Consider the following 23197-nt stretch of genomic DNA (forward strand, 5'->3'; position numbering starts at 1 on the left):
TGAATCCAAAAAGAGCAAACAGTTCAACTGACAATGGATAAATTACATAACTTCTTGTCACTCCACGTTTGGTCAAAAAAAACCCACTGTCAATGACAAATTTACCAGCCTGTGCTCATCCAGCTCAGAGCTCTTTAAAATGTATCTTAGGCAGTGCTGGTTTAGAAATGCCAGAGGTGAACAAGTGTGGGCTCTCATCCTGGTGCTGTGTTGTGGTTGTCTCCATCCTCTCCCTGCTCGCCTTCACACCACACCAGTTTCTGACTAAGGAAGTATTTTGGACTTGGAGAATCCGACTGGTCCTTTTGGCTCTGAGGATGTTGCACTGTGTGATATGCCAAAACCCATCAGCTCAGTTTTGCTGCTTTCCTCCTGGGGAATACTTGAGATCATGTCACTTATCCCTCTCGAGATGTTAGTTCCCACCTCTGCCGCTGCTGTGCTGTTACTGAGAAATACTGTCATTTAGAGGAACATATTTTTGCCTGCAGACTCAAGCCCTTTCTGTGAGTTTGTGTGAATGATTTCTGTAAGTACTTGTGTGTGTGCAGATGAAGAAGGTTGCCAGAACAGGAGGCTGAAGAATATGTGCTGAGACGTTGTGTGTGAAAAATCTCCCAGAAATTGACAAGGTCTGGAGATAAATGGCCCATCCATACTTACAAACTTACATCTTGATAAAAGGCATTGAAATAAATGCTGATTGGGATTTGATGTCCCAGCTTGATGTTGTATTGGGAGAAAAACTATTTTATTTATAAACTAATTCCTTTTTTTTTATAGCCAGTTTTTTTTAAATGTCCATGACCTGTTTTGCTTTTCTTCCTGGTTGTTGTCTCATGTGCTTGCTTTAGGCTCCTACTGTTTTATGGACCTGTCTTCCTTTTCTGGCTGCAACAAAAAAAATCTTCCTTGAGATTTCCTGAAAGCACAGCAGGGCTTGGTTGTATGACTGCTCCTTTAGTGCAGCATCACACTGAGACTTGGCTGCTTGCTTTAAATAAAATTGTGCCAGATATTTTATTCTTGCTCCAAATAAACATTTTGAAGGAATTTGTGTTTAGTTTGTAAACAGTTTACTTCAATTACAGTTTATAACATGATTTACAAAACATGCACACTGGAATGCAATTTGCTGAATTATTAAAGACATCAGTCTTATTCTATGATAAACACGAACCTGTAAGTATCAAGAATTGAAAATAAAATAACAAGGGATGATTTGTAGTTTAACTAATACCAAAAATTTTGTCTGTGCAGTTGGGTTTAGTAGAGTGGTTGCAGCCTCAGTCTGGAGGAAACGTTTCTGAAATTGTATGAGATTTTAAACTGTCTTATTTACATAGCACTATGGTAAAGTTTCTGGAAATTGTCTGGTTTAATTCTTACACAAAACTTCTGGACTTTTTTGGATAAACCACTTGCAAACTGTTGCTTCTCTTCTGGCAAGGGCAACAATAACATCAGTAGGGAGGGTGTGAGGTTGCAAAGAAACAGATGCACAGAAAATAAAAACCTGGTTACTAAGAGACACCTGTTCAACAGAGCTGTGTAATTACAGGAATGTTTCTGGTGTGAGACCTGTGAATGATTTGTCTGTGATGCAGTGGGGGTTGGAACATCTGCTGTGAGATTTGCAGTTCACAGTGAAGCTTCTGAGCTCCTTGTTCTGGGCACATCAGTGCCCGGTGACTCAGGGCAGTTAGATAATGTGCTACCTTGCAGTCTGGGCTCTGAAACAAAACCAGGAGCAGATGACAGATGCAAGTCTGTCCTGCGAGCACTGGGCTGGCCAGGCAGCTCTATGACATCCCCTCCTGCTTTTTTTCATGGCAGGCAACACCCCAAACCAGCACCACTTCCACACCCCTTTTATGTGAAATAGCCAAAGGTTATAGGAGAGTTCCTGCTGCTCAGTGGGTGTGAAACCACAGCTCAGGGAGTAGAGCCCAAGCTAAACACTGCCAAGGTGCACGTGAAAACATATTTGTCTGTACCAATGGTACAGACTGTCTGTCTGTCTTCAAGGCCATTTAAGTACAAGGCCTCTTCTGAGAGCCATAGGCTTGTTTTTTAACCACTGCTGCATTTCAAAGTAAGGATTCAGCAGAATCTCCCCCGTGAGACTTGTAATGCTTTCCTGGCTAATGGAAATAATTCATCTTATCCAACTTAATGTGCAAATGATGAGGCTCAGGTAATGACAACATCCTATTTAGAGAGGATGATAGAAACTGGGGATTTGAAATGCCAGCTTATGGTGCTGGCACTTGATTTCGTATTGCTGATTTTTATTTCCATTGCTTAGAGTTTTAGACTATATGGCTGCCTAAATTTGGCATTCTTGTGTTAGTCTAATGATGAATGATTCTGCAAGTCTGAAGATAACTTGCTTCCTACTGCATTCAGCTCCATTCTCAAAACTTGCTTTTGGAAAAAGAGGGGCTCTGGCAGTGCTGTATAGATCCTGAGGTGATTTCAGTCTAAACCAAGGAATAAAATTACTTTTGATACCTGATTTTAGGGCTGTGATAAGTCTTGTGTCTGCTTTACAGGCCAAGAGCTAATAAATGTCAGTGTTCTAGCCAGTGAAAATATCATGGCATGAAACACAAAGAAACAGTCCACAAATACAGTTTAATTTTCTGTTTGATGTTGCTGCCCCGTTTTCCTTGAACACCAGCATTCAGAAGCTCTTCATCTTGCCTTATCTTTTGCATCATGCTTGAAGAGTTCAAAGTCACCTAGGAGATGTAATATGCTGAGTTCTTTATATTTTTACATGGGCATCTCAGTCCTTTTCTTTACAGGTACCTTAAACTATATTCCCTCAGGAAGGAGAGAGAGAAGAGACTGCTTGGCTAGATTTTTTTTAAAAAACAGATTTCTGGGATGTCATTCCTTCATTCCCTGAGAAAGAGAACAGCTGCCAATGGAAAGTGACTCATAAGTACAAATGACAAGCTTGCAGAAGCTAGATTTGGACAGAAAAAAAATTACATGATCTTATAGTCAGGATGAAAGGTGAACCTATTTTTTTCATGTGTCTTCCTTTATTTCTTTAGCACCCTGCATAAAATGAGATGATTTGTTCCCTAAGTGGAAAGCAAAGGAGAATTGTGTCATTCCTGATTTAATGCATTAGGGGGAGGTGGAAAACCTCAGTTCTCCAGTCACGAATGTTTTCAGTTGCCTAATTCACTAGCGAGGCTGAGGGACTGAAATCCTGCCCAGGGACTCGATCTGTGTTGCTCTGGTGTCTGGAATAACTGACACCACCTTGGAACAGATGACTGTTTGAAATGCTAGGAATTAGAAGCTCACAGTGGAACTGATTGTGAACCCCTTGCTGCAGGGGATTTTGCTGTGTGTTTTCATGTTTTGTTGGTTTGGGGTTTTATCTGGAGGCGGAGGAGGGAAGGATGTAATAGTTCTAAAGAAAACAGATAAGTGGAGAAAACAGCTGTTTGGAGATTAAAAAAAAAAAAACTATTGAATAATTCAATTTGATTTTCTTTGGGAATAGTGAATGAGACATGCCTTTTTAATGTAAAAACAGATAAGTTCAGTTGGGATTGAGCAGTGCGCTTGTAGGGTGTTTAGACTGCTCATTTCTATTCTAGCTAAATCACCAGCATTAAAAAGCAATTCAAGAACCTAAAGTCATAAAGTCTACTTACATAAGAAGAAGAAAAATAAAAAAAAAAAAAAAAGAAATTAAATATGACATTTTGTTTAGTAAGTAGAAAGTGTTTTATTTAATTGCAGGGCAGTTACCCTCAATCTAGAGACTACTGATAGTGTAGTCACATAACTGAGGCTGTGAGTCTGTGCTAAAAGTCCTTTGCATATGTAGAGATGTTTGTATATTGTGCTGGTAAGGTGCTCTCTAAGCACATTAGGCTGTGTTGAGACTACAGGGACCGGAGGAGCCTTGCTCCTCCAGGTGCTGGAAGGAGCCTTGCTGTCCTTTGGCCAGGTTTGACCACCACAGCCAGTGTAGCTGTTCAGGGCTTCCTTGGGGACCTCTGTCCATGCAGGGTCACATCCCAGGTTAATTTGGGCAGACAAGCAGAAAGATAAACACACCTGACATCCTGGATTAGATCTCAAAATAAATAGAGAAAAAGAATGTGGGTTTTTTACCTACTATTTTTTCCATCAAAATTCAGAAGATATAACAATTTTTGAAAGTTTTTCTCCTGTCTTTCATATGCACTTGGCAGTACTTGGTTTTTTATTCCATTTTATTCTGTCCTCTTTTCTACCAAGAAGAACAGGAAAGAGTTTTAGTATTACAAAGCATAGTAGAATAGCATTTTTCTGTTTCCTGTAAATGGTGAGACTTGTTTGATACCAAATAGAGATTTTTTTTTCATATCATCTTGACCTTCCAAACCTATCCCTTCCAAAAAACAACAAAACCCACAGAATCTTTACTGAGAATAGTTGGTTGCACATTATGGAAGGAGGGACTGTATTAGTCAGCTTTGCTACTTATCTAGAATTGAAACAGTAATTTGCTCCTGTACCTGTGCAAACTACTTGTCACCATAATGCTGCATCCCCTTCATCCCCTTGCTATATATACACAGTTGGTTTTTGTTTTTTTTTTCCAAAGTACTTAAAGGCAGAAAGCAGAACTTTGTTCCTCAGGAAGTGAAGAAGAAGAAAGTGAATCTGTTATTCAGCAAAACAGAAGTGTCTCTATGAAATGAACATACATCTCTAGAAAAAAACATTGTCTACTACCCTTCCTGCTTATCAGTGTCTCAATATCAGCCACTAAAAGCTTTAGGGTCAATTTAAAAAAACCCAGTAATAATAGGAAATGTGGATTACTGTATAAACAATGTGCTCATGCAGTGCTGTGTCTAATTTGTGCAGGGAATTAGTGTAATAGCCAGTGCAAGCTGGGTAATTGGGTGTGGAAATGATGACCGTGATTTCCGCATCCACGCAAGCTGCAGTTGTGTTTTATTTATCTAGTGGCCTTCTCCAAATTAGCTCATCCTTTGGTGTGGATGAACTTGGTGGGATGATCATTCTTCCCTGTGCCAGTTTCAGACATCTAAGGATAGTGAGCACAATGGGTCTGGAAAAGACACTTGAGTATCAGAGTTTTGTCCTAAACCATCAGTGCCATTTGAGCAGGAGCTGCTCTAATCCCTCCTGAGTTTTTGCACACATCCTCACAACTGAGAGAAAGGTACTTTTGTTGAATAACTCCAGCCTGTGTAACTTCTCACTTGTGAATGATGTTGGAATTTGAATCACAGAATATGCTGGGTTGGAAGGGCCCCACAAGGATTACCGAGTCCAGCTCCTGGCCCTGCACAGGACCATCCCCAGGAGTCACACCACGGGCCTGAGAGCATTGTCCAAACACTTCTTGAACTCTCAGGCTGGTGCTGTGCCCACTGCCCTGGGGAGCTGTTCCAGTGCCCAACCAGCCTCTGGGGAAAAAATCTTTTTATAATGTCCAACCTGAACCTCCCCTGACACAGCTTCAGGCCATTCCCTTGGGTTGTGTCACCGTCACCACAGAGCAGAGATCAGTGTCTGCCCCTCCTCTTCCCCTCATGTGGAAGCTGTAACTGCAGTGAGGTCTCCCCTCAATCTTCTCCAGGCTGAACAGACCAGGTGAGCTCGGATGCTCCTCATATAACTTCCCCTCAGGCCCTTCACCACCTTTGTTGCCCTCCTTTGGACACTCAGATGTTTCCCATTGAACAAACCGAGGACAGACATCAGTGTTTGCAGCTCTTACCTGTCAGTTCTCACAGGAACTGATCCTCTGGGGAGCACAGCAATGTTTTGGATGGGCTCTGAGGGTGAGTAGTGGGGGATTTCTGGGTGAATCTCTACAGATTTCCTTGAGACAACCTAAAATAAAAGCATCAGGCTTCTGCTCATGCCATCCTGTGCTTCAGTGCCGCTGCACCCAGCTGGGTTGAGCTGTGCTTTGTGCAGCTGATGGCAAGGATTGCATTCGCTTTGCGCCTTTCTCTCTGCCAGGCACAGAGTTTCTTGTCACTGTACTGGTTTGACATGAGCAATCACTTTGCTTTCTGCCTATAGAGGGAGGAAGGAATAGGAAAAGCTGGGAGGAAACAAAAAAAAACCCCTTTAGCTCTGTCTCTGACTCCAGGTTGTCTGCCTTTTCCTAGCAAGATTGGTGTTGGTGAACCAGAATTACTGCCTCTCCATCTCTTTCTTTTCCAGCAAAATGCTCTGGTTCATTTTGGGGCTGGTATTTGCAGCACCTTTACAAATTTAACATTGAGATAACACTAACTAACATATTTTCTCTGTGTAGGAAATTAAAGTCGGATTACCCGAGTTCTTTCTGTGAGAAACAATGTGACATTTTTACTTTTCAGCTTGGTTTTGCTTTAATCATCTTCTAAAATGCTAACATTCTTTTTCCTATTGAAGAAGAAACTGGCTTAAAAAGGATAAGACAGTTTTTATGGAAAGATTTTACTGGTTTAATGACATGTCAGTGAGTTTCAGCTGAGTAGTCTTTAATCTTTAGATGCATTTGTACAGTGATAAACCCTTTTAAAATGATAGGAAGCTCATTACTCAGAGCTGAACTTTGTTTTTGGTTGTCACAACTAAATCTGTAGAGCTGATACCTTTTCACACTGGTTGTAATTACCCCATTAAGAAGAGAAGCCACTGTCGGGTCTTGGTTGATTGATTACATCTTCACTGTTGAAGAAAATTTGTAATGACAGCTTATAGGGTCATGAAACTTTCTCCAGGTGAAAGGTGTATATGCTTTTCTTTTAATAGTTTCCAAATTTCTTAACAAAAATGGGAAAGCAAAATTCTGTAATTTCATAAAATTGCACAGGGTTCCTGAGCTTAGTGCAAGTGGGGACAAGAGTTGCAGCCCTTGCTTACATCATTTTTGGTTTGGGTTTTCCCAGCTCTGTTTGTTTCCTAGTGAGGCAGATCTTTCACTCAAGGAAGTTGGAGGCAATAATTCCTCCTGTTCTTCTGCTTTCCGCTGGCTGAAGAGCTGGTCCTTGGAGTGCACTATTCCCATTGTAACAGCTCCTGAGAATGTCTTGTCTTGCCTGGATGGTATCCCCCAACTGACTGAAATTACTGGTGCTCTGCTGGAAACACATTGAGTGATACCAGGTTATTTCTTGCCTCTTTAATAATTTTGGGGAATATAAACAGCTAATGGTTCTTATGGTGCGACACTGAGCTACTTGATTAATGGCAATTCAAGGGTAAAGGCAAAGAACCCACTTTCTTTACTGAATGGAACAAGCAGCTGAGGATAAAGGTTGGTGGGCGAAATTATAAGAATATTTTTATTGCATAAGACCTATTTCTTCATTTGCTTGTGTGGCTTAAAGGCAGAAATGTTGCTTTCCTTGAGGGCAGGTGTTAAGCAAGCAGAAGAGATGGTGGGGAAAAAATGGTATGTGCTCCCCTGGAGGCACATGTGTCAAATGTAAAATGTAAGTCAAAGGGAATGGTATCTAAAGCTTCATTTCATACCTTGATAAATGGCTGACTGTAAGTGTAAGACAAGTTTGGATGGTCAGTGAACTGGTGACAGGGCTGAAAGTTTCCTTTACAAATAATTTAGGAGAAGTCTCTGCTATAACAAATAAATCCATACTATTTCTCTAGTGTGTTTTGGGGGTAATGGCAAGCAGGTGAGAAAGATATGGAAGCAATGTCCAGCTTTGGGGCCAAATTCAGGTCTTTAAAACCCTTCTTTGTCAAGGGCAAGGGCAGATTGGTTTGCTGCTGGAGGAAGCTGAGTAGGGCTGACTGAAAAAATCAGTGGAGTAAAATTTGGGGATGTAGTGCTGAAAAAGCAGAAATGTGTAAGTGGGAGAGGTGCTTGTTTTGCTGCAGGTTTGCACTCAGAAATGGAGGTGTTTTTTTTTTTTTTTTTTTTTTTTTTTTTTTTTTTTTTTTTTTTTTGTAGAAAAGGAGTATCTGAGAGTAGAAATAATTTTCAAGCTGTTGAGTGCTTCTGAAATTAGGTCTCTAAGCCAATGCTCTCTAGTGCTCCTGGATTATCTGTGACTTGCCAGAGCTTCAAGTGTTTGAATCCCTTGTTGGACTTTCAGGGATGACTCTTGCCTATAGAGTTTGGAAATCAGTACTTCTGTATCTGTAGGATGTTATTTGTGTGTGTTAACAAACCCCAAGTTTTCCGTCTAAAAGGTTTTTATTAGAGTCTGAAATTCTGAGAAGAACTCAAAATACATTTCCTCTTGCTTTCACTTTTCCATTGATACAGCTGATTAAAAAAATATATTTCTCTGCAGTGTATTGAGAGGAATGGGCTATTTTTCTGTGCCACACCCCTCAGGTAAGATGGTTTGTTTTGCTGGCATACACTGATAGAAATTTGACTCAAGTTGTCGGAATTTTGACAGTCAATACATTGCTTTTAGTTTTTAACAAGCATAAATAAGGAGTATAGGACAAAACTATCAGGGAGATTGGGGCATGTGTGGGTAACTTCTGGGATAAAGACAATACCCAATAAAGAAATCCTCCTTCCTCACACGTCTTGGTATACTTTTGCTTAATGTAAGAGAGTTTGGGGTTTTTTTTAGGTGTCAGAGGTATTCTCACTAGAGGGAATGACCAAACCAGTGCTGTTTTATTACAGCGTCTGAAATCTAATAGATGTGTGCTTCCAAAGGATGACTTTGATCATCACTGTTGATCCTGGGTGACAGCACTGGTCAGATGTTATAAAAATGATCAGTGGTTTGGGTGTTGTAGTTTTGGGAATGGGCTTCTATCCAGTAGCCTTTTGTTCTTTGTTTTTTGCCCTGTGCTGAGAGAGGAAGTATTTTTCACTCCCGAAACACCACATGAAAATCCCAAACTTAGGTAGTTTATATATATAAAAATAAGAATATCTCCTCCTACATCTCACTTGACAGTGAGTGAGGAGGAGGAGGAAAAATGAAGTTCACCATGAAGTCACTTGGGCTGTTCCTTTCCTGTGTGTTCTGCTGAAGCCTTGAGGATATAGGCAGAAGGCAGCTTAGGTTTTTTATCCCTCAGATAATAGGATCTTAGTCACACATCTTAGTGGGTAATAAGATTTTTTGTATGTTGGCTTGTAATATACTTTGACTTTCCCCTCTTTTTGAGGTAGCTTCTTGATAAAATCTGTGCCATGGGAAGGAGGAAATGTGAGGTGCAAGTTACTGTCCTGCTCCCCCAACTTTAAGAGATCAGCCCTCTGCAGCAGACAGACATGAGCCTTTCTTTTTATTTTATAAGTAGGAGGCAGCAAACATGCTTAAAGACTATAGAAAAGGAAATATAAGACTCAAGTATGTAGGGGAGGGAAAGATGTAGAGAGCAATAAAAGACTTTCTAAAGAATAAAAACCTTCTTTTTTTTTTTTTTTAAGCTTGAAGGGAGTGCCATTTTGGCCACAGTGCTGCAAAATGTATTGTCTTACATATATTAGTTATAAATAGTATGGAGTTGGAATAATTAGGTTCAATTGGACATACTTTGTCATAATAGCCACAATTTCAGTTTTTCTGTCGGAATGTGGACATGCAGCTTGAAGGTTTGTATGATCTTCTTCCTCAGGAAGTTTGAATCAGTACTGCAGGTCAGCAGACACTTTCAGTTTCCCAAAGTGGTGTTTTGCTAAAATAAATTCCACGGGGATGCTAGGTGGGAATGCAGCAACAGATGGGTGCAGCTTTCCAAGGTGAAAACCCCTAACACTTGTTATACTGATGCTTGTGTTTGTTACTGGCCCTGCCCTCGCTTGTTGTCAGTGTTGATGCCACCCATGGGAGCTGTTTCATCTTTAACTGGTGGCTGTAAATTGGATGGGGGTAGAAAAAAATAAATAGCCTAATTCATGTATTGATGACAGGGTTTTGTGTGTCTGGTTGGTTGGTTTGTTTTTATCAGGGGAATCTTACTTTGTATATATCTTCATTTAACAAATTGTTTTGACTAAATCCTCTTCTCTTTGCTAAAATGCGACAGTTTTCATTCTGACAGCTTCAACCTGTTTTATAGAACATAGAGCCCCTGTGAGAATAGGCCTTTAACAGCAATTTATATCCCAAGTCTGAAATGTGCACTTTATGTCTGATATGATCCCTGGTGTCTGTTATGGGATTACTCACATCTTACAGTCCTAAGTTTCTTTTCATAAACAAATGGAAACCTTTGAGCCTGAGGTTCAAGGAATGAACTTAGATGAAACATGGTTTAACAGCTCCTTTGGGAGAAAGAAATAAGGTGGGAAAGTTAAGAATTGATGATCTATTAACTGTTTAAATTTCCCACCTGTAATTATTAACAACATGTAACATTACAGCTTTACAAATTACTGTCTATAAACAGCTTGGAAAATATGACCTTTGCCTTAAAATCGGTCTCAAGATGCCTTCCAGCTTCGTATAAACAGCTGCTGATGGCATTTTTTGTTGTAGCTGGAGTGGGTGGAAGAATGAAGGGAACTGAGGAACTTTTCTTGTCTAATCAGGCATATATTACAATTTTTCAAATGACAAAATGTACTCTGTGATGGTTGAAATGTCTGTTGGAGACTGGGCTTACTCTGTAGCTTTGGAGTGATTTAATTTTCAGTAATAAAGATGTCTAACTAGTTGAGGTTAGTTGTCCTTACCTTCTGTCCTGTCTCTTTCTAGAGCAAGGAGACACTAGAAAGCTCTGTGTTACTGTAATTCCTCCTATTTCCTGGCCTGTGGAGACCAGTGAGTCCAAGCTGAATGGATGGTTTGTCCTGTTTGTTCATGGCAAACCAAGTGCACTAAATTCTTGCTTTGTGGTGTTGTTCATGGGATTAACACACAAAGGAAGTATTGTGCTGAATTTGGCCCTGAGATTTCTGCTGATTTGGGAGAAGCACAAGGACTTGATTTTTCATCTTCTCTTATCACTGTTCAGGAGTAACAAGTCACCAAGTTAATGCCGGCACACAGAGAGTTCATAAGGCACTTCCTGAATCTTAATCCTGAGCCAAATTAATTTCTAATTTAACTCCATTAATATGGGGTTGCCCAATAAGATGAGAACTACCAAGTTTGTATTTTTTTATCAGTTGTTAGTATAGGATGCATAGGGAATCATAGAGTGTTTTTAGATAAACAGGTGAAGAATAGATGTCCCCAACACAGTGGAGCAAAAGACTGTGCAGAATAAAAATCATCTTTACACCAGGCTCGTTTGTTTTCTCAGTTTCTGAAAAATATGCCTTGTGTCTTTTAACATAATGTTGTTCATCACTGACTGAAGATCAGTCCAAAAAGTCTATACAAAATCCAGTAGGAGTACAAGAAGGGGAATAGAGAGCTTGGCTTATGTCCTTTTAGGGCTGGACAGGGTGGAAGTTGTGACTTAACAGAGCAGGTCAGGACCTTGTGAAGCCACCTCTTCCTCTGTTGGAGGACAGGGCAGAATGATTTCAAGAGTGAAGACTGAGGGGCTCATCAGGATAAGTAATCCCACCCTGCCTCCTGTAACAAACTCTCCTGAACTCTGCATGCTGCATGTTTGTAACAAAACCAACTTATATCACAGAACTCTTGTAAGGAGTGCTCAATTAATGTTTTCAGGGCACTTTTGGGACCTAAAGAAAAAAAGGCACCATATGTTCTTAAGTTTCACTACCTCTGCTGCCCCAGAATGTGAAAGTTTTACCTGAAAGATCCAATTTCTTCCCTGGAGTGGGAGGGAGGTAGTCTATTATTCAAGGATATCATCCTTATCTCTGTTGTAGTTGTCTTGTGGCCATGCAACATCACTCAATAATACTGTCAAGTATTATCTTTTGCTTGTGCCAGTGTGCTAAACAGTGATTTATTGCTTGAATACACATTGCTTTCATGAAAGTGATTTGTTGAAACAATAGTAAAGTGCTAAATAAATTATTCATTGCATGCTAATTTTTCACTTTTATATTCTGTAGTGAGCTCCAGAATAAACAATCTGGGTGTTGTATAAATTCCAAGGTTTTTGATTGTGTGTATCCTCCACCTTGGTCTTTCCCCCAGACATGGTTCTTTTCCCAAGGATGAGCATCTTCAGCCTTTGTCACCTTGGTTGACTTTTGGGCAATTTTTCCCCTTCATGCTTTCTTCAGATAGACTCGGGTGAATTATGTTCAAGTAGAGGCTTGGGTTACTGGTTTGGGAAAAACTGTGCGTGTTTGGAGTTCATGGGTATTTCTAAATCCTTTAGTAACTTCTGGGCCTAAGCCAGAAAGGCACCACCATAAACAGAGCTTACAAAGTAGGGTCCTAGTGGCTGACTGGCATGTTTTCATAAGTCTTTTCTTGCATATTCCCTCTTTTTCTGAGTGTTGTGTGCTGCTGTCTTTCAGCTGCCACTGGCTATGCTGCAGTCCTAATTTGCACATGAGATCAGGTGTCTGAGAAACTCCTCAGAAGCAAGTTTTTACTTGTAGATCTGCTGGCTTTCCAAGTTTCCTTCAGAAATGGTTTCTCAGCGCTTGAAGTCTTTGTCCCTTGGCAAAGCCTGGAGCCTCTGGAATGTTTCTGAGTGTTTCAACAGGAAGCCAGGAGCTGGCCAGGCACAGAACAGCAAAGTGCTTTTCTCCACTTGACCCTTCCACCCTTTCTGGGTGCCCACTCCAAATCACTGGCAGTGACTGCATGCTTGAGCACAAGCTGCTGACTGGCAGGGAATATAATGGGGCGTAAGAGAAGAATTTTCTTTCCAAGTAGTTTAGGGCTTTTCCCTCTTCTGGTCTTAATTCTGAAATAATCCCCTGAAGGCCTATGTGGGTATTCAGTGAAATGAATAAACAGAAGACTACATTTCCATCTTGAAACATGCACAGAACTCTCATGCTAATGGCTTTTAAGCATCAATGCAATTATACTGTGTAATCGATTTTCTCTATACCAGCTTTTGTCTTCTGAAATGAAACCCTGTCTCTTTCATAATTATTTGCCTTTGTATTAAAACATTTCAAGACGACAGGATGTCTATTCCATTGTTTTTGTCCTCCTTCCCATCTTTCCTGCCTGATTCTGCCACTGGAAGAAATTTGGTTATTACATTTTCTTAGAAACCTGACTATCTCTGGTTTTTTTTTCCTGCAATAATTTACTCGCTAGATTTTCCTTTTGCTCCTTTTAATTTATTGGGTTTGTGTTTGGTTCTTTGGTTTAGTTAATCATGTTTGGAGCTGCTCAGAAATATTTCCATGAAGCAGATTCTTATTGAATGAAAGAGGAATTTGTGAAAAGGGATTTCAGTGTGGGGATAAAAAAAGGACTCAGAGCAGGGATTTAATTCTACATTATAAGTTAATCAGCATGTCAGTGGCCAAGGTGTTTTTTCTGGAATGTGATAGGCCTAGGTTTGGGTCCTTTTGAAAGCCAGGAAAAGCAGTAACTCAGTGTCTTGACCTTTGGGCTTTAGCTATTACAGTCTCATTTTCTCTGCTTTGGTGTGGTAGTATTTTAAATCCTTTTCAGACTGTAACAAATTTCTGTTTCATCCAGATGGCAAGCATGGAGACTGGGGCTATCTTTAAAAGGTTTGAGAGAAAAACATGCTGCATTTTGCCTCTCTTTATAATAATTTGTGTTGCTGTCGATTATAAAAGTTGTCACCATGCCAGGGACCCCTGTAAGCTGAATGTAATAGAAACTGCCATACATCTTGTTCTGCTGATTGAATTATACCAGATTAAGAAAGGAAATACTGGTATCCGTGTTTGGCAAACATTGAATTTCTGGCCTACAGGTGTTTTTTATAGATGCCGAAAATAGGAATAACTATAACAAATTTATATAAGTTCACGAGTCCTAAAGCTACCTGTGATAGCTATAAGAACAAAAGAATTGGCCATGTTCTCTCTTTAAATGTGGCTAAAATTGTATACCTGGGAAAACTTGTACAAACATTGCTACATATAGATTTATTTAATTGACCTCAATACATGTTTTTCTCCCCTGGACTTCTATTTCCTCTTGAGCTTATAGTAAATCTTTGGTACCCACCAAAGGCAGTGGGAAGGAACTTCCCTAGTCATAAATACATAATATTTTTAGCCTCCCAGTTTTGCTTGGTCTTGTGTGCTGAAAAGTAGTGACTAATAAATTCTGTATACTTGTGACTTCACAGATGTCTTTCATGTCTCCTTTGTCTCTTTCTAGGATTGATAGTTGGAGTAATTTCTCACTAAAAAAGGTTATTCCACATCTTTGATCATCCTTGATTGCTCTCCCTGATCCTTTTATTATTAGGCACAATAGTTGCAGTAGTTTTTGAATTAGGAAGGGTGTAATCTGCCGACTTATGGAAGTTATTAAAGGGAAGAACCACCCTCTACATGAACAATTTTTCTCCCTAAACTTCTATCTCTTGTGCCACAGGTGGGACAGTGGGCAATATTTTTTCTGTTCACTGATGGGTGTAGGAAAGTGAAGGAATTTTACCTTATGGGTTCTTTGTAACAGAGATTGGTGAAATGGAGAGTTGGTAGTTTAGCTGTATGACTGTGGTTGTTCTCCTGTCACTGCACCCCCTGGTCTGCAGTCCATGTGGAGAGCAAATCACAAAAGTCTCCATGATTCCATAGTTCTTGCTACTTGAGTACTTGGTAGAGTCCCTGGTATTGCTGGCTGGTATAAAATTGCTAAAAATAATATGAAGAACAAGATTTGTATAAGTAATTTGCCCCAAATAATGAGTTCTCTCAAATTTGTCTTTTTTTATTCATAAGCAGCCCGTAAAATTCTCAGTTGTGAATTATTCAGGCTTATTTGTGAATTTATTTGGAAACATTTCCTCAAGTAGCTGTCTCACTGAACAGTTCATTGAGACTATTCCTGTGTTCTGGTTGTGTTCCCCTTATTTACAGTCCCAGGGTTCTGGGTGATATTGAGAAAGTAGAGATGAAGAAGGGAACAGATAGGGGCCCAATTATTTCCAGTTTTTGAATGTGCAAACTCTCAGACGCGACAGCCTGACAATGATGGTTTATTGACTCATAATGCATAGAAAAGCTTCAAGTCCTTTAGTTTCCTGCTCAATTATAACAGCCCAGCAAGCTCGTGAAAACTTAATTTAGTGCTTCTTTGTTATTGACTTACGTTCCTGTTAAGTAGGCGATGGAAGGGATCTCTAGAGTTTAATAAGGGATTCATGGATCACTGCACATTGAGGTGTGCTTAAACTGTCTTGATTGTGCCTGGATATTTGTTTCTCTCTTCCCAATTAGAAGGCTGCATGAGTGTTTCATCAGGGGAGTCTTGCAAATATAGTTACACCATTAAATCTAGTTACCATTTTTTACACAGCTGTATGTAAAATATTACAGAACTTCATTAACGCATTGGTTACATTGCACGCTGCCTGTCTCTGTGTGAGGCAGTGCCTATGACTAAACCTTTTCAGCTGGTAACAACAGAGCAGCCAAACTGCAGGTGGGGTGTGCTGAGTTCCAGCAGCTCTGCATGTGTTGCATGCTCCTTGTGTGAGTGGGAAGCACCACAGGAGAAGAAGACTGTGGCAGCTGCTCTTTCCTCGGGCTGTGGCACATCCTGAAGATCAGCTCATAGTGCAGAGTGTGGAGCTGGCACATGACTGAAAGCAGATGTTTTCTGGTATGTTACTGGCTTTGACACAGAACCAAAGGCGGAGTCCATGAAGACCCAGCTCAGTTCTCTTGTGCTGGAAATTAATACGCTCCCAAGGTGTAGAAGGTAGCAGCTTGAGATGTTGAAATCCATGGCTCTGTCCTGAGGAGTCCATAAGGAGTCAGGGCAGAATAGCATCCTGAAGGTTTTCCTTGGGTTGCAAGGGTGCTGGGATGCAGGAGAACCTTCCTTTGTTTTTTGTTTTTTTTCCTCCTGAGAATTCAATGGTCAGAAGGAGATGTCTGATCACCACATCAGAGTCCTCACAAGAAACTGATTCAGAAAGCTTCTGTAAATGGCTAGCAATCAAATACTAAAAATAATTTATTAAATATACCACATCCAAATGATTTCAACAAAATGTTGATGAGCAGTCTGTGCACAACTCATGCTGAAAGCTGATGGTGTACAAGTCTGGAAAGTAGGCTAGTAAATACATGGTTTTTAGTGCTGTGGGTTATCCCAGTACAGCTGCAGCCTTAACTGAAATATATGTAAAGCATGGAAGTCTAAAAAGATTATAGAGATTAGGTTCTGGTTTTGTCTTCATAAGCAAAGTCTATTGTGATTCAGAATCAGCATCTGAATCCTGTGGGATTCAAGGCCCCTGTTAGGGGCCCTCTTTCTGGCCAGAGTTAGTTCAGTCCAGAGATAAGATTGTAAAATTCAGGGCCCAATAAGTTTAGAATTTTGATGGTGGTGTTCTGTTTGAGAAAATATCTATCATTGCAAAGCCATGAAAGTGTTATGAATTTAGACCTTGTTGTGCTACAGCTGCCTGACCCAGTGTTCTGAGAGTTCCTCAGTGCTGGTTTCTGTGGTAGTGTTGGCTGATTTGCTTTGAGGACACACATCACTACCCGAGATGAGTTACAGTGGCACAGAGTGCAGCCTGTTGCTTCCTTCCCAGTGAGTTATGAACCTGATCAGCAGCAGAGTGCAGACTTCCACTCCCTTCCTGGCCAGCTAGTTCAGCACTGTTTGATGAGAGAAATATTTTTTTTGCCAGGGGAGAAACCCATTTATTACATTTGGAACTTGTGCTGCAGTAAAGGACAAACTCTGGTCCGTATCCGGAGGGAGCCTTGCTAGAAGTATTTCCAGAGTAGCTGAAAACAGGGTCAAGGCAAAGATCTAAGCCAGTTGTTAACCGGGGTCACAAGTGCAAGAAAGGGTAAGGTGAGACAGCATGGATCACTTGGTCATGAGCCAAAGGGGGTCTGGGAAAAATTTAGCCATGGTTAGCCTTGAATTTCTCCTGTGATAGCAAAGATCCTCCTAGGGCCTAATCCAGCAAATTCAGAGAGAAATCTCTTCTGCCCAGCCACTGATTTATGTTTTGAAACCTACAGATGGTCCTTTTCATCTCAGGTCTTAAAAAGCAGTTACAGGTCAGGATCAATTAACAAAATATGGGCTTCTTTTTTTAAATGTTCATATGATTTGAAGAGATACATGATGGTGTCCAAGGTGTGAATGCCTTGTCCTTCCCAGAATGGCCTCTGGGAACTGTTTCCTTTGGGAGATGGTGAGCCAGGTTTAAGCACCTCTTTTGTCAGTCTGTGTTCCCAGGTGTGTGTTTCTTGCACTTTGTGTGAGTATCTAAACCCATTTTTAGTGGTAAACCCAGGATCAGATATCTTTTTCTCTGAGCTGTCAGAGCAGAAGTGATAAAATTTTGTTTCTCCTTCTCTTTCCCATCCATGGCAGAATAATCCACTTCAAGTGCTGATCCTAATGAATAACAGACTTTCTGAAGCCTTGTATTTCTATGCAAGAGGAAGGGTTATCTGTATTCACACCAGAGGTGGAATGAAACTGGATTTTTAGTTCCTTTTCATTCTATTTCTAGTTTGCTTGCTTTTTTGCTTCTTGCACTTGTTAGCTTGCATTGATTGGTAAGTGGTAAAAAAGGGAGAAAAACACACAGTCCCAGAAAAAGCAAAAACAAAGCAAGAAATGAAGAAAAGGCGAGAGACTATTTTCATTTCATTGCTGTGCTTCTTCACAGCCCCTATTCTGACATTTAGAACAACATAATATGCATGTCTCTGTTCATTAGGTTCCTCAGTACTACACAGTGACAGCCACAGAGGGTGGCGGAAAAAAAAAGAAAAATAAACAGTCTCAAACATGAACTAACCTTTGCAGGCTAAATAACAAAGAAATGAGAACAGCAAAGAAGAAAAATGATTTCTGAAAAAGTAAATATATCCAAAATCATGGTCTTGCATAGGTTACTCAAGTATCATTACAAAGGGGGAAAAAAGAATAGTGACCTCTAGGGCAGAAATAACTAATTTTCTGCCCAATGATTTGTTTGTTTTGCACATATATGTTTAATGCAGATCTATTACTGGTATTTAAACCATAGTAAATGACACAAGGAGACTGCTGAAACCATGGATAATCTTAAAGACATTTGGAAGCTGATACACATTCTCAAAAATTAAAAAGCTTCTAATTGAAAAAGCTCTTACGTGTTTTTGGAATAAGGTACATATTCAAAGGATAATAGTTTCTGCATCAAGTGGAGATACCTAAGCTGTTAATCCAGAAACTGGTGCATGTGTCTGGCACAGCGTGGTGTCAAATACAAATCTTGGAAATGTTAAATGATAAGATTTAATCCTAAAGTTACTAGAAAGTGAGGATATAACAGTATTGCTTAAGGTTCTTGATGTAGCTAGTCAGTAACTGATCTGCATGTTTGGATGGGTCCAGGGGTGCCTCTGCAGAAGGATTGTTAGAGCTATATCAAAAAGAATTGTGGTGGAATGCAGCTGGCTTTCTTCCCCCATCAGTTCTAAGACAACTACAAAACTTTAAGATTGTGTGGGTTTTACTAAAATTCATCAAGGAAAAAAAAAAACAACCAAAAAGAACAAAAGAGACATTTCAGCCCTTGGAGGGGAAATATTTTGATTTCTTCTATTGGCAGTTTTAATATAATTTTTTTCATTTCAAATTCTTTTTAGGATGTCAATTACAAATTTTCTCCCCTCAAATGATGAGATTAAAATTCTCAACGGAGTTTTCTTTCATGGCTGTTTTAAGATTTGTAAATTTTTCTCACTTGGGGAAAAGTAAAAATATGAGTAATTTATTAAAAAACAGTTCTCAGTCTATTTAGCACCAATAATTTCACACTCCTGATCTTAGTATTCCATAAAATTACCCTGATTGTAATTCTTGAATTTTAGGGATAAAAATTCCCACAGATGGGGAAAGTGTTTCTTGATTCTTTTATGATGTTCCCCAGGAGTACATCAACCAGTGGCAAGGAACAGGGATAAAAACCACACTGCTTTTTCTTGTTTATTCTTCCCAATTTCTATGCCTGCTCTCCTCAGGGCTGCTTCTAAAATGACCAGATGTCAAAATATTAATTGGGGAAAACATTCATTACTCATTACATCTCTGGCAAGCAGAGCAGGACAGAGACAAGAGAAGAAAACAGGACTTGGAAAGAGATACAAGGAACTGTGCAGCTGCTCTGCAGGTCCCAGGGAGGCTCAAAGCTGAGGGTGTGTGCAACTCCCACATGATGTCTCCAAGCAGGAGTGGAGTTCACTGCTACTTTTCATTGGGTTGGTATTCAGAAAGGCTTTATGTGCACATCCCATCCCCTTCCTTGATCTTCCCCCCCTTGATTTGTATTTGCTTGCTAAGTAGGGGATTTGCAGACCTGTCCAGAGGGCGCTGTGAGGGGTGGCAGTGACACAGCTCTGTATCTGGAGCAGACAGCTGCCCTGCTGTCCTTGATAAGCATTCCTGGGAGGGTGCAGATTGAAATACAGGACTCACAGAGCCCTGGCTGGCATTAGCCTTGGCAAAGATCATGTGCCCACCCAGCTCTGGCTTCTGCTTTGGCTGGGGCTTCCCACCTTGGCTCCCTCTTCAAAGGGGGCTCTGCCAGGAGAGGGGGAACTCCTCCCTGCCAGCACTGGGGTTTTGGGGAGCAGTGGGGTGTCATGTCAGGGTGCCCTGGGGAGCAGAGGGGGATCATGGCTGTTGTGAGTTTCCCCATGAGCCACACATGACTTGTGTCCATGCAGATAGAAAATGCTTTGGGGAACCTGGGAGTGATTTAGGAGTTGTGCTGTAGAAAGAGATGTCTTGTCAGAGGTGTGTTCTCTGCCCCTTATACTGCTTTTTCTGCCGTCTCATGTGCTGTCTCATGTGCTGAGTGCATTGGAAGGAGCTAATTACCACTGTGGCTGTTTAAGGGCAATCCATGTGTAAGAGGTAGATGGGCTTTTGCCTTTGGGGAAGGCAGTGGTGAGGTCTGTGCCTCCCCATGTGGCAATTCCTGTGCCATGCTGCTGCCAGCTGGCATTGGGCTGATGGGCACTGAACTTCCTACAGTCCTTTGCTGCTCAACCAAATTGATTGAAGTTGGCAATTTTATCAAGGGACCTGGGATTGTGAGTCTGTGAGCCTCATTTCTTAGGAACCCAGGCTGAAAATAATAAGAGGTATATAGATCAGAGGTTTTGTCAGATAAGAGCTGGGTCTCTAATTTACTGCAGTTTTAATGGGATAGGGAGGAGGATAAAATATACAGTGGCCTGGCAGGGAGACATGCAAAATAAATTAGTAGCAATAGTAATGGTCTGGTAGTTTGTCCCAAATGTAGATCTTGTTAAAGAAGCTCATCATCTTGAAAGTCAGAAGTAAGTTTTTAAAGACACTAACAAAAGAGCAGACTGAAATCTTTTGCTGCAAATTCTTTTTGCTAAAATTACTTTCCTCCCCCTGGTAAGATAATTTTATTCTAGAAGTGCCTGTTTTGGCAGGAGGGAAAAGCTGTTTATCAAAAGAGCTAATAAAAGTCATAAACACTTCTATTCTGGCTAAACTTAAAACTTTTCAGTGAAGTTATAGAAGCACTGGCTGTTAGAGATATTCGGAGGTCCACAGTTCAACCTCTTACTCGAGGCAGTGTTATCACCAGCTGTAGATCAGGTCAGCCATGACTTTGTCTAGCCAAGTGTTAAAAAACTCCAAGGATGGAGGCTTTACAGAAGATCTGGGTAGTCTGTGCAGGTGTTGAACTATTATCCTTACTGAGATTTTTCCTGATATCCAGCCAGTCCACTGGTGACCATTTGCTTTTGTCAAATCATCTGCTGCAACCAGAAAGTGTTTGACTGGAGACAGGCCAGTGGGTTATCTGTGCACCACAGCTATGAAAAGGATCAGCAGCTTCAGTGACTGTGAAACAGAGCAGAAAATAGTTACTATTCCTACTGCATGCAAGATCTTGTCTTGTATCCTGAAACTCTGTCTAGATCTGAACTCATTCCCACTGCACTCTGCCTCCTGGGGTTAAGGGAAGAACCTGTTGGCGATGTCATGTAGAGGAACTGAACAAAAAAAGGTCCACCTGGCTCAAGATATATCTCTGCAAATTCTTCCCATGTCAGTTTAGGCAAATACTTTTAACAATTCATTCAATTATGTTAAGCACCCATTAAAGGAATCCTAAGCCCTCCCCGGGGTCATTTCAGTTCTGTGAGATTGTAATTGTTTGAGACTAACCACGATTTCTTCTTTTGCCTTTAGGTGATTCTAATTCTGACAAAGTTGTATGACTACAACCTGGGAAGCATCACAGAGAGCTCTCTTTGGAGGTATGGAGATAAATTGAGTTAATAATTACCACCTTACTTAAATAGGAAAAGCCTGATACAATTCTTTCATTGAATTTAATTAGATTTCTTTAAAAGTGCTGGAAGGTCTCTAGCTAAACCTTCTCTCACTCCTGTTCTTCCGTACTCAAGGACAAAAAGGCAGAAGTCTGATTGTCTTGTTTCAGCTAGATAAGGTACTTCTCAGATATTCTGTCCTTTGATTTCCCCTTTCCCACCTTATTCAGATTGAAATCAACCAATTGGTTTACTTTTGAGACAACTGAACAGCCCAAAGTCCTTGTTTATAGTGAAGGATCTCACGGCTGGTCTGCCCAAACAATCCTTATGAAAAACCAGAGTTGCTGAGACTGGGGGAATACCTCTGAGTGAGTATTCAATGTCTGTTGATTAGAGTGATGGGATTAATACTTAATTGATTTCCACTTGTGTGAACTTGACTGCTGGACCAATTTATAGGGAATGTTTTGATACTTTCATGATTTAAAAGCATATGATTCACTATGTGAACCAAAGGAAAGAACTGAGCCATGAACAATTTCTTAAGGCAGTTATTTGGATTTAATGTGGGCAGATGGTGCCTTTTTTTATTTCTCTGAAAAATTTATCCAAGAGGTGTTTCCTCTTTCTCATGTCCCCAGTACTACTTTCATGAGCTGAAAGGGAGGTTTTCTTGTGGTTACATCTGTGAAACTTTGGTGGGAACCTTTGGAGTTTTGTATGCAGGTCACTGAAGAAGCATAGGCTGCTGGCAGGATAGAAGAAAACTTTGGGTGTTTGAAACTCAAACCTCTTCTTAGAATAAACTTGTTTTAATAAACTTATATAGGAAAGGTGTTTTCTTTTCTGAGTTTTGAGAATTTTGGATTAAAAGTAGAACAAATAAATTTTGCTCAGGAGCCAAGTGGATTTTAATAGAATGACAGAGGAGGAATTGACTTGTTCTGAACTTGGGCAATTGCTTCACCCATTGGCTTGAAAAAATAAAACCAAAACCAAACAGGCTAAAACCTAAAGAAACACAGAACTTCTAGGATTTATTCTGGGCAGTAACGAGAATGCTCAACAGTATTAGTATTTTGTGGGGTTGAATAAATGGTTTTTCCTCCCGTTATGGGGGGTTAATCAATCTTTTAATATCATTCACCTTGCTGCCACAACTTTCTATTGCTTTGTCTCTACTATTATGTCTGCACACATAAAGGATCTTTCAAGACTGTGGCTTTGGCAACGTTTTTCTACAGGGAGTTTGTGCTAGATTGTTTAATTTCTCAGTGGTTTTGAAAAAGAATATTCATAAATATGAAGAATACTTTCATTTTCTCTGACTGCCCTAAGCCATTTTACCACGAGAAACACTCCTCTCTCATTTGCCAGTCATTGCAGAAGTTATGGCATTTCAGCATGCATAGGCACCTCCTTCCCTGTTGCTGACAGTGCTGAAGATCTGCTTATGTGATGCAGGATTTGTTGAGATACTATTTTCTGACTGAAACTGGGACAGCCCCATCAGAATGGAAAGCACACTTCCTGATGAGATGTATGAATGCAGCACAAAACTGTGCTGATGACCTTATGCTCTCTCCTGTTTTTGGTTTCTGTGGAGCATTCCACAATGGCAGGAAATTTTGCCCTGATTGGGAAGGGAGGGACTGGGTGGATGTCACTGGAGGATGAAGCAGATAGCTGGGACCTCAGCAGTGCAGCAGTCCTGGAGTGAGTGCAGGGCACTTTTCCTGACCTCAGTCCCAATGTCAGAATGCGATTAACAACATAAATATAGCATGATTGTTTCCTCTGGTCTGGAATTCTATTACCAAAAACTGTCTGATAAAAAGTGAAAATATGAGTATTTTATGCAAAATAATT

The 23197-nt window shown here is 40.4% G+C and overlaps 1 protein-coding gene across 1 annotated transcript in view; it reads left to right on the forward strand.

Moving 5' to 3' along the window:
- Positions 1-23197, forward strand: part of SORCS1 (sortilin related VPS10 domain containing receptor 1) — a 262316-nt gene that overhangs the window by 61514 nt on the left and 177605 nt on the right. Inside the window, 1 exon segment of the mRNA XM_066323615.1 lies at positions 21243-21310. Within this exon segment, the coding sequence (XP_066179712.1) occupies positions 21243-21310 (68 nt within the window).

The sequence above is a fragment of the Sylvia atricapilla genome, chromosome 8, assembly GCF_009819655.1.
Source record: "Sylvia atricapilla isolate bSylAtr1 chromosome 8, bSylAtr1.pri, whole genome shotgun sequence".
NCBI classification, from domain to species: domain Eukaryota; kingdom Metazoa; phylum Chordata; class Aves; order Passeriformes; family Sylviidae; genus Sylvia; species Sylvia atricapilla.